This window comes from Hyperolius riggenbachi, chromosome 5, assembly GCF_040937935.1.
Source record: "Hyperolius riggenbachi isolate aHypRig1 chromosome 5, aHypRig1.pri, whole genome shotgun sequence".
Classification (NCBI taxonomy): Eukaryota; Metazoa; Chordata; class Amphibia; order Anura; family Hyperoliidae; genus Hyperolius; species Hyperolius riggenbachi.
This window is the reverse complement of record NC_090650.1, coordinates 429,435,266-429,447,099: the sequence shown is the minus strand read 5'-3', so window position 1 is coordinate 429,447,099 and position 11,834 is coordinate 429,435,266. Positions and strand designations below refer to the sequence as shown.

General features: G+C 47.3%; 2 protein-coding genes across 2 annotated transcripts; one reads left to right on the top strand and one right to left on the bottom strand.

The window, feature by feature from the left end:
• Positions 1–2,035: 2,035 nt before the first annotated feature.
• Positions 2,036–6,368, top strand: LOC137519206 (uncharacterized). The gene is made up of 3 exons (XM_068238057.1): positions 2,036–2,617; positions 3,257–3,358; positions 5,441–6,368. Exons 1-3 carry the CDS (start codon positions 2,430–2,432, stop codon positions 6,321–6,323), a joined length of 1,173 nt encoding a protein of 390 aa, XP_068094158.1. The 5' UTR covers positions 2,036–2,429; the 3' UTR covers positions 6,324–6,368.
• Positions 2,982–7,474, bottom strand: LOC137519205 (uncharacterized). Its single transcript, XM_068238056.1, has 3 exons — positions 7,003–7,474; positions 5,196–5,358; positions 2,982–5,034 (listed from the first exon to the last, which is right to left on the bottom strand). Exons 1-3 carry the CDS (start codon positions 7,274–7,276, stop codon positions 4,197–4,199), a joined length of 1,275 nt encoding a protein of 424 aa, XP_068094157.1. The 5' UTR covers positions 7,277–7,474; the 3' UTR covers positions 2,982–4,196.
• Between the last annotated feature and the right edge of the window lie 4,360 nt (positions 7,475–11,834).

The following is an 11,834-nucleotide window of genomic DNA, read 5'->3' as shown; positions in this document are numbered from 1 at the left end:
CCTTTTAGATGACAGGTTGTATTGGGCCTGATCTGATGGATAGGAGTGCTAGGGGGGTGACAGGAGGTGATTGATGGGTGTCTCAGGGGGTGATTAGAGGGGAAAATAGATGCACTCAATGCACTGGGGAGGTGATCGGAAGGGGGTCTGAGGGGGATCTGAGGGTTTGGCCGAGTGATCAGGAGCCCACACGGGGCAAATTAGGGCCTGATCTGATGGGTAGGTGTGCTAGGGGGTGACAGGTAGTGACAGGAGGTGATTGATGGGTCCTCAAGGTGTGATTAGTGGGGGGAATAGATGCAAGTAATGCAATGGCGAGGTGATCAGGGCTGGGGTCTGAGGGTGTGGGCGGGTGATTGGGTGCCCTAGGGGCAGATGGGGGTCTAATCTGATGGGTAGCAGTGACAGGGGGTGATTGATGGGTAATTAGTGGGTGTTTAGAGGAGAGAACAGATGCAATGCACTTGGGAGGTGATCTGACTGCGGGTCTGCAGGCGATCGGATGGTGTGGGTGGGTGATCAGATTGCCCGCAAGGGGCAGGTTAGGGGCTGATTGATGGGTGGCAGTGACAGGGGGTGACAGGGGGTGATTGATGGGTGATAGGTGATTGGCAGGTGATTGACAGGTGATCAGTGGGTTATTACAGGGAAGAACAGATGTAATTAATGCACTGGCAAATTGATAAGGGGGGGTCAGAGGGCAATCTGAGCGTGTTGGCGGGTGATTGGGTTCCCGCAAGGGGCAGATTAGGGTCTGATCTGATAGGTAAAAGTGATAGGTGGTGATAGGGGGTGATTGATGGGTAATTAGTGGGTGTTTAGAGGAGAGAATAGATGTAAACAATGGATTTGGGAGGTGATCTGATGTCGGATCTGCGGGCGATCTATTGGTGTGGGTGGGTGATCAGATTGCCCGCAAGGGGCAGGTTAGGGGCTGATTGATGGGTGGCAGTGACAGGGGGTGACAGGGGGTGATTGATGGGTGATAGGTGATTGGCAGGTGATTGACAGGTGATCAGTGGGTTATTACAGGGAAGAACAGATGTAATTAATGCACTGGCGAATTGATAAGGGGGGGTCAGAGGGCAATCTGAGCGTGTTGGCGGGTGATTGGGTGCCCGCAAGGGGCAGATTAGGGTCTGATCTGATAGGTAAAAGTGACAGGTGGTGATAGGGGGTGATTGATGGGTGATTGATGGGTAATTAGTGGGTGTTTAGAGGAGAGAATAGATGTAAACAATGGATTTGGGAGGTGATCTGATGTCGGATCTGCGGGCGATCTATTGGTGTGGGTGGGTGATCAGATTGCCCGCAAGGGGCAGGTTAGGGGCTGATTGTTGGGTGGCAGTGACAGGGGGTGATTGATGGGTGATTGATGGGTGATTGATGGGTGATTGACAGGTTATCAGGGGGGATAGATGCATACAGTACACAGGGGGGGGGGGTCTGGGGGGGGTCCTGGGGAGAATCTGAGGGGTGGGGGGGTGATCAGGAGGGGGCAGGGGGCAGGGGGGGAGATAAAAAAAAATAGCGTTGATAGATAGTGACAGGGAGTGATTGATGGGTTATTAGGGGGGTGATTGGGTGCAAACAGGGGTCTGGGGGGTGGGCAGGGGGGGGTCTGAGGGGTGCTGTGGGCGATCAGTGGGCGGGGGGGGGCAGATCAGTGTGTTTGGGTGCAGACTAGGGTGGCTGCAGCCTGCCCTGGTGGTCCCTCCGACACTGGGACCACCAGGGCAGGAGGCAGCCTGTATAATACACTTTGTATACATTACAAAGTGTATTATACACTTTGTAGCGGCGATCGCGGGGTTAACATCCCGCCGGCGCTTCCGTTTGGCCGGCGGGATGTTACGGCGGGTGGGCGGAGCCAGTTGCCGGGGGAAGCGCGCGTCATCAATGACGCGATCGCTCCCCCGGCATAGGAAAAGGACGCAACGCCCTAAGGCGTATTGCGGTCCTTAAGGGCCCTTTTCCACTAGCAATCACAATCACAAATCACAAACGCCAGCGATTGCGATTGCGATTTTAACCTAATTTTTCTGGTGCGATTGCGATTTGCGATTGAGCGATTTCCTCTTTTTTGGGCTGCGTTTGCGATTTGCGATTTGCGATTTGCCCATTACTGCTGCGATTTGCGATTTGTGATTTTTGGAAGGGCGCATGCTGATTGGTTGAACTAGGTGTGTTGTGGTTTGAAATTGTTAGGCATTTTAAAACACCTATTGGCATTGGTTGGAAAAGTATACATGTTTTAATTGGACGAGCACATATGATGTGTCTTCAAACCATTGGCTAGGCCACATTTTAAGCCCTCCCTTTTTCACTATATAAGGGGAATGCACAGTGAAAGTCTTGTGGGTTTTTTGAGAGGAGTTTGTTAGAGCAGAGATTTGTGAGTTTTGATAGTTTTTTTGTGCAGTTGGAGGATGATTGAAGAGTTGATCTTTATGATTCTGATGTCGCTTGTGCTGAGGAGAGGACGGCAAAGGAGGAGGTATTGGGTGCATCCTCTTCTCAAGGAGAGACAGAAGAAAGGACAGTTCTGGTTGCTGTACCGGGATCTTCGCCAGCATCCAGAAAAGTTTTTTGGATATGCCAGAATGAGCATTGAAAGGTAAGATTTTTTTTTATACTGTACATTTATTACAAGGTTTTTTTTTGGTGCAAATGTGGATTAGTATTAGTATTACTATTGTAAGGAAAAGGAATACTTACCTTGCATGTTGTTTATGTGGGTATGCTGACTGTGTTGATGAAGTTACACCACTGTTTTCACCTAATCATATGCATTTTTTAAATCCACCAAATAGTCAAAGTTGTTTTGATGTGGGTGACCCAGTACATTTCACTTTTGTATTTGTACCAATGTTGTATTCGAATGTTAGTACTAATGCAATACACGCATTATAGTGAAATAATTTTTTCTTTTATTATAAACTGTACTTTTCACAACATTGGCAAAAAAAGTATTTTACGTAGTAAAAGTTCAACAATCAAACATATAAACAAAAAGTAGTGCAAAGTTGCATCATAGATACTGTAATATTCCTTCTTTCAAACATGAAAGTGCCCAAAAATTCCCTAGGAACAGTTAACATTTCAAATTATCACTTTTTTTTATTAGTCCACTTATTCCAACACTGACATTTTCCTTAAAGTGCGAATGAACTGCAGTAGTCATAGTGTACACTTGTAAAACATTGAAATATTTTTTAAACTTTCACATACCAAACTATATACACTTTTTTTATAGCTTTGACCAACTGTTGGCGTTGCTGAGTTCGGATTTGAAGCGTAAGGATACAAGATTCCGTCGAAGTGTGACTCCGACTGAACGCCTGTTGATCACGCTACGGTATGTATATATAAGTGACACATTATATTGTTGTATTTTTGTATGTTGCTTTTGACTGCCATGGTGAGGTGGATCACTATCCCAGTGGCAACATGGGAAAAAAGTCATGTACTGCATGTGAAAACAGTGCGTTTGAACAGCATGTTCATGCTCTATTCTTGACTGTTTTCACATGCAGTACATTGTATTTTCCACATGCTGGCCCTGGGATAATGTTCCTCCTCACCATGGCAGGCCGAAAAACGACAAGGCGGGTCACAATGGACATGTACACTTCTATGCTGCTTTTGACTGCCATGGTGAGGTGGATCACTATCCCAGTGGCAACATGGGAAAAAAGTCATGTACTGCATGTGAAAACAGTGCGTTTGAACAGCATGTTCATGCTCTATTCTTGACTGTTTTCACATGCAGTACATTGTATTTTCCACATGCTGGCCCTGGGATAATGTTCCTCCTCACCATGGCAGGCCGAAAAACGACAAGGCGGGTCACAATGGACATGTACACTTCTATGCTGCTTTTGACTGCCATGGTGAGGTGGATCACTATCCCAGTGGCAACATGGGAAAAAAGTCATGTACTGCATGTGAAAACAGTGCGTTTGAACAGCATGTTCATGCTCTATTCTTGACTGTTTTCACATGCAGTACATTGTATTTTCCACATGCTGGCCCTGGGATAATGTTCCTCCTCACCATGGCAGGCCGAAAAGCCAATGTACAACAAATGTACCGCAAAGCTGTAATAAATTTAGTAAACTACATGTTACGTAACTATCAGAACATTGTTCTGTCAACCAATAGCAGTGCAGAAAAGGGTTGAACGTTGTCCTACATTACTCGGTAGTTTCTGATAACATGCTGACGAAACTTTGCTTTCCTAATTGTTGTGGTTCACTTACACTGGTAGCAGTAACAATTGGTTGCAATATGTTGTAAGTAGTGAGATTGGCATTGTCTACATTTGGACGGTTTGATGTGGGTGGAGTAGTAGCACCAAGTGAGGTTGTACTGACTATAGGCCTAGAAGGTATGAAATTGAATCTGCCTTGACCTATGTTGCTTTCATATGAAGATTGGTATGGAGCATGACTGTCATGCATTGGTGGAATGCTTGGTAGAAAATAAGGGTTGTGAACTTGCTGTTGTGGAAGTTGAAAGTGGGTTTGTGCAGGCGGCAATAGTGATTGGGAATATGTTCCAAATCTGTCACCAGAACTTTCTATTGGAATAAATTTCTCAATGACCTCTAGAATAGCTTTGCGACATGACAGGTGTAAGCCGGCTGGCACTTTATCTAAGTACGGTTCTAAGCTAATTAGAAACTGTAAATTGGGACTTTTTTTACCCCTTTCCTCCATAATCTGCTGATCTCTTTTTTTCTTTTCCTCAGTTTTTTCTTTATACGTTTCAACAAAATGTTGTACTGAGCTAAGCATTTGCTTTTCATAATCTTGTTTTAGTAATTTGCCTTTTTTTTTGGTTGTGGAAGTTTTTGCAGCTGGTGGTTGTGCTCCAGATTGTGTTTGAGAAGTCGATTCCATAGTAACCGATGAGCCGGAAGATTGAATGTCAATGACTTCTGGACTCTCTGTTTCACCGCCTTCAAGCTGTGTGTCTTCACTCATTGAGTGTCGTGAACTGTCATCCTCTTCTAATATACTATCTTCAGTACTGTAAAAAGGGGAAAGGAAAATTAATACCTTTTTAAAAAAATTATGTATTGCATGCATCACAATTGTGGGGCATTGCAAGGTCTATTTAATTACAACGTTTGAACATTTGGGGCTCCACGATTACATTATCAAACCAAAAAAAAGACAAATAAAACTTACGGTCCAGTTTCTCCAACATTTTTGAGGAATGCCATCTGGCGAACGTATTTGTACTTCGTTCTTTTTGAAGCTCGACAACCACTCTTTGCTTCCTCCTTCTGTTTTTCCAGTTCTCGCTTGTAGTTGTCCCTGACAGACTTCCACCTTCTCCTGAGATCTGCAACTGTACAAATTGTATATCATTAGTACAAAGCGTATATTACATGATAAAATTTACATATTTCTCCATTTCTTTCCATTTTCAGATTCCTGGCAACTGGCCAAAGCTTTACCTCTATGCATTATGAGTTCCGCATGGGGGTAACTACTATTCATCGAGTGGTACGCACCACTTGCCAAGTGATATGGGACAAATTGGCAAACATATACATGGCTTTCCCGGACAAGAAGAAGTGGGAGGAAGTGTCTGACAAATTCCACAGCAAACACCAATTCCCAAACTGCCTGGGAGCGATCGACGGGAAGCATGTGCGAGTAGTGATGCCAGCACGCAGTGGAAGCAACTATTTTAACTATAAAAAATTCTTCTCAATTGTTCTGATGGCTGTTGCGGACGCCGATAGTAAGTTTGTTTACATTGATGTGGGTGCTTATGGCGGAAACAGTGACTCTCGCATTTTCCGCAACAGCCGTTTTGGTCAGAAACTGTTTGGTGGCAACTTAACTCTCCCAGATGACAAACCTTGGCCGGGAACTACCGGACCCGCGTATCCATACACTTTTGTGGCTGACGAAGCATTTGGTTTGACCCGAAATTTAATGAGGCCGTATGCCCAGAGGACTCTCAACTACGACAGGCGCATTTTTAACTACAGGCTCAGTAGAGCCAGAAAAGTCGTGGAATGCGCCTTCGGCATCATGTCCAATAAATGGAGAGTGTTCCACACGGCGATGCATCTTAAACCCCAAAATGCTATAGCAGTCATAAAGGCTGCTTGCATCCTTCACAATTTCGTGATCACGATGGAGGGTACACCGGTGGAAGAAACTACATTTGTACCGTTCACTGAAATACCCGCTGCGACAACTAGTAGAGGCACGAGTACTGCCTTATCCCAACGAGACAAACTTTGTGAGTATTTTGTTTCTGAGCAAGGATCGGTACTATGGCAGGATGATCAGATTTGAACATAAGTACGCTTCTTTAAATTTACAAAACTGGTCAATGTTTGTTGAACCCTAAACAAAAACTTTGTTTTTTTTGTATTAAAAAAAATTTATTTGTTTGCAAATTTCTTGTGTCACTTTTTATCATGTAAATGCATTGCACATTCATATAGCAGGGCATGTGGATGACAGGTGGATGGTTGCACAGCAGGCGGTATGACAGATGCATGGTCGCACAGCTGCTGACATGACAGGTGACATGTGGATAACGTGACAGGTGACATGATTTGACAGGATGGATCGTTGCGGTACAGGTGGTATGACAGGTGGCTGTGCGACCATCCACCATACCACCTGTAGCGCAACGATCCATCCTGTCAAATTATGTCACCTGTCACGTTATCCACATGTCACCTGTCATCCACTGCCATGCGACCTGCCACCTCGCATGGCAGTGGATGGTTGCACAGCAGGCGGTATGACAGGTGGATGGTCGCAACGCTGCTGACATGACAGGTGACTTGTGCTGACATGACAGGTGACATGATTTCACAGGATGGATTGTTGCACACAGGCGGTATGACACGTGGCAGGGCAGGTGGATGGTCGCAGGGCAGGAGGCAGGGCAGGTGGATGGTCGCAGGGCAGGTGGCAGGGCAGGTGGATGGTGGGAAAAGTGGCATCAAATGTGTACACTTACTTTTTGAGGCCTTGCTTTTAGATGTCAGATCATCCCAGGTGCCATCAAATAAATCCGTCCCAATTTCTTCCCAGGCTTTGTGCTGAAGCTGATTATCCTTATAGTCCTCACTCCCCTTCTCATACAAACAAGGATGCTGCTGGATTTTGGCCAGCAGCCCCTCTGTGGTGAACCACGACATTCTCCTAGGCCCCAGACAGGAAAAGGAAGTTACAGGATGAAGAATTGTGGGAAAATACATTGCTTCTGGGTAAAAAACGCATGAAAATCGCATAGTACCGCGATTTTACTAGCGATTTTCATGCGCTCCTATCTTTTCTATTGGATCGCGATCGCGTACAAAATCGCTCCGCCGTGCGATTGCGCTTCGGGAAAAATCGCATCGCGCTAGTGGAAATAGCGTTCCGCGATTGCCATGTTATTTAGCAAACCCTAGCGATTTTAAAATCGCTAGCGGTTTGCGATTTTGCGATTCCGCAAACGCAAACGCCTAAGTGGAAAAGGGCATCCACTTTGCCGCCGCCCATGGGCTGTGGGCGGTCGGCAAGTGGTTAATCTTGATGCTAAGTTGTATGACCGAGCAATAGACCATTAACCTCCTTGCCAGTTATCCCGAGCTGAGCTCGGGGTAACCCATGCAGGAGGATTGCTCAGGCCCCGCTGGGCCGATTTTCACAATTTGTTTTTATTGCACGCAGCTAGCACTTTGCTAGCTGCGTGCATAACTTGATCGCCGCTGCTCGCCGCCGATTCGCAGCTACCCGCCGTGCAGCCCCCTCATCCCCCCCCAGACCCCTTGCGCAGCCGGGCCAATCAGTGCCAGGCAGCGCTGAGGGGTGGATCGGGACTCCCGCTGACGTCACGACATCGATGACGTCAGTGACATCATCACGATCGTCACCATGGTGACGGAAGAAGCCGTGCAGGAAATCCCGTTCGGAGGCGATCAGAGTGGGTGGGGGGATGCCGCTGCTCAGTGGCTATCATGTAGCTAGCGCTAGGCTAGCTACATGATGTAAAAAATAAATAAATAAAAAAAAAAGTTCTGCGCTGCCCCCTTGCCGCAATAATTGGAATGGCAAGGAGGTTAAAAGTTGCTAAAGGGACACTTAAGCCAGGATTTAAAAACTCAGTTTTACTTACATGGGGCTTCTATCAGCCCCTGCAGCCGTCCCGTGCCCTTGCAGTCACTCACAGAGCCTCCGGTCCCCCGCCGCCAGTTAGTTTCGTTGTCGCTGACAGCCCCTGACAGAGAGTATATTTGAAAGCGCTGTTGTGGTAATACTGAGCAAAATTTAAATTAATAGTAAGCAGCAGATGAATAATAATAAAAAGCAACAATTATTAAAGCTCAAATCTTAAAATTTCATATAAATGCAACTTTCTATTGTTCGTTCCACTTCGTTACGGGTGCGCTTCCATGTCAGCCATGGCAGACTGTTAGCAGAATTCCCAGTTTACAAGATAGCGCTCAACTGTGTCCTGAATCCACCACCATACACCCCGTGTGGGATTGAACTCACCCAGCAAGTTTGACCACTGTCAAACTGGTCAATGAGCGCCCAGCAATGTGCGACTCCAGCACTTTAGGGTTGCCAACTCCTCTTAAATCATGGTGTCCTGAGTGGTGTATGCTGATTGATGCATACCTCACATGAATAAAAAGGCTTCCATAGCATAATTCAGTATAAAAATGTTAAAGCAAGCTCCACCCTACGCGTTTCGTCACTATGAGTGACTCATCAGGGGCCCCTGATGAGTCACTCATAGTGACGAAACGCGTAGGGTGGAGCTTGCCGGACGTCCAGGAAATCACGTTGATGCGGTAGCAGCGGCGAGAGTGGGACTACATGTAATGATTGGTGTCAGCAACACAGATTTTTTTCTGATTATTGGTGATCTGCAGTATCACCAATAATACAGATGCTATACCCCATTATGTGTGATCTGCCGAATCACCAGTAATGCTAGTATTGCTAGACACAGGACACCCAATGTGATATAGTGTTTGGTGCAACAATAATCAGAGAAGTTATCTCCCGTGAGGCGGGTGATACAGACACTACTGCAGCCAAGGATTCCCTGAGGAGCAGGGAATCAGACTGCACTGCAGCCAGTGGACCCCTGAGGGGCAGGGTCCCACTGACTGGGCTTGTCAGATGATCTCCTGAGGAGCAGGAAATACAGACTGTACTGCAGCCAAGAATTCCCTGAGGGGCAGGGAATTCAGATTGTATTGCAGCCAGTGGACACCTGAGGAGTATGAACCACTGACTGGCTGTAAAGGGCATTGTTGGTGAAATGAGTGATTATGATAGAACTGCAGCCGAGGATTCCCTGAGGAGCAGGGAATCAGATGGTACTGCAGCCAGTGGACACCTGAGGAGCAGGAACCACTGACTGTACTGCTGGAGTGATAACTGATTGAATGAGAGATATGATCGGACTGCAGCCAGGGACTTCCTGAGGAGCAGGGAATCAGACTGTACTGCAGCCAGTGGGCTCCTAAGGGATAGAGACCACTGGCTGAGCTGCAAGATGGTCTCCTGAGGAGCAGGTGACCCTAAGCAGCTGGTGAACACCTGATGAGCAAGTGTCACAGATCGTGCAGTAAGGCTGATCACCCAAGGGTTGAGTGACAGCCAGAAAGGTCAGACAAGCAAAGTCGGCAACACACGGACAGATAAAGTACAGAGACGGAAGACTGATTCGGTATCCAGGTTCAGGCAATGTCGGCAACAGGAAATCAGATAGGCGGAGGTACCGAATCAGTAAGCAGGAGAGTGGTCAGGAAAGCCAGAGATCCTAACAGGTAACAGAATATATATCACAATCCTAGTCTTAGGTGTGAGGTCCTTGGTCTCAACACCTGGGAACTAGTCTAACATATAAACAATAGCAATGTAGCAATCTCCTAGCCTTAGGTGTGAGGTCCTTGGTCTCAACACCTGGGAACTAGTCTAACAATACAATAATACTTTAAAGGCTATCACCGGAATCTGAATAAGTGTGAATTCCCAGCTCCGGCTGGTTCTAACACACTGTAAGATCTGACTGGGGTCTGAGTGCTCACACGTAAGTTTTCGCAACAGCAGACAACTTGCAACTGACAGGCAAGTCCTATATATTCCCAGAGCACTCCACAGCGCCGCCCCAGTCACTCAGCCAATCCGGAACCTGGCTGGAGTCAGCTGATCGGCATGATCAGCTGACTCCCCTTCTGCTAGCATAAAGGTCCTGTCGTCTGGCGCGCGCGTAGCTCTCAATCTGTGTGCACTAGAAGGACCAAGCGAACCAGCAGCATGTTGCTGCGCGGCAGAAGCCGCCGGCTGGGACGCGGAGATACCCGCCATGCTGCTTGCCCACGCGGCGGCATTTCCGCCATTCATCACACTACACCTTCTAGCCTACCCGGGAGGCAACGGGGGAGAGCCCGTTTCAAACTCTGTGCCTAATTATCCACAACTAAACTGTGAGTGCAACCTTATAATAAAATGTAACATTTTTATACTGAATTACGCTATGGTAGCCTTTTTGTTCATGTGAGGTACGCATCAATCAGCATACACCACTCAGGACACCGTGATTTAAGAGGAGTTGGCAACACTAAAGTGCTGGAGTCGCACATTGCTGGGCGCTCATTGACCAGTCTGACAGTGGTCAAACTTGCTGGGTGAGTTCAATCCCACACGGGGTGTATCTTTCTTCATGTTCCTGTCCTCAATAGCGTCCTGCACAGGCATAGGATGCTATTGTGGACTGGAAGGCAAAGAAAAATATGCGTAGCCAGGCCTGTCAGCGAATAATGAAACTAGCTGGCGGCGGGCGACCGGAGGCTCCGTGAGTGACTGCGAGGGCACGGGATGGCTGCAGGGGGCTGGTAGAAGCCCCAGGAAAATAAAATTACCTGGTCATTAAGGGGGGGGGGGGGGGGAGTATAAAGCTGTGGTCCTCAAGTGGTTTATAAATGTTACATTAGTAGCTATCAGTTGCCACTGCTTGCACATTCAGGAACACAAGTGTAGCGGGAATGCTATTTGGGTAAACCAACCTTGGCATACACAGCACATCTCTGCCTGCTGCTGGATTGTCAGAGCCCGGTCCCTGGTCACTTAGAGGGGCTCCTGCGTATAAGGGCTGTTCTGAGGAAACACCCCCTCCAATACAGGTTAGTTGGATCCAGGGGCTTCAAGAGGTGTTAGACCTATGGAAGATGCCATTTTTTTTCCTTTTAAACAATACCAGTTGCCTGGCAGCCCTGCTGCTATTTCTGGTTAGTAGGGTCTAAACCACACACCTGAATCAAGCATGCAGCTAATCTTGTCAGATTTGTCATAGACCTCTGATCTGCATGCTTGTTCAGGGGCTATGGCTTAAAGTATTAGAGGCAGAAGATCAGCAGGACTGCCAGGCAATGTGCATTATTTAAAAGGAAATACATATGTCAATCTCCATATCCCTCTTACCTCGGGTTCCCTTAGAAGTAAGTATGTGTTTTTGAACCCAAGCTTTGACTTACTTTCCCTTTAGGGCCCGTTTCCACTATCGCGGAAATCGCCGCGATTCTGCAGAGTTTCCCCGCACATGAATCGCACGGGGAAACTCTGCCATAGGGGAGAATGGTGCCGCCGGCCGAATCGCTTGCGGTAGAGATTCGTCAGGAACCCCCCACAGAATTTGCGGCGGAGGCTGCAATTCCCATAGCCGTGCATGGCACGGCTCATGGGATTCGCCTGCGATCCCGCCCACCCGCTCAGTGCCCGTGTGCGTCTCGCAGACGCACGCCGCACAAATGGAAATGAGGCCTTAACCATTTCAGCCCGCGGGGATTT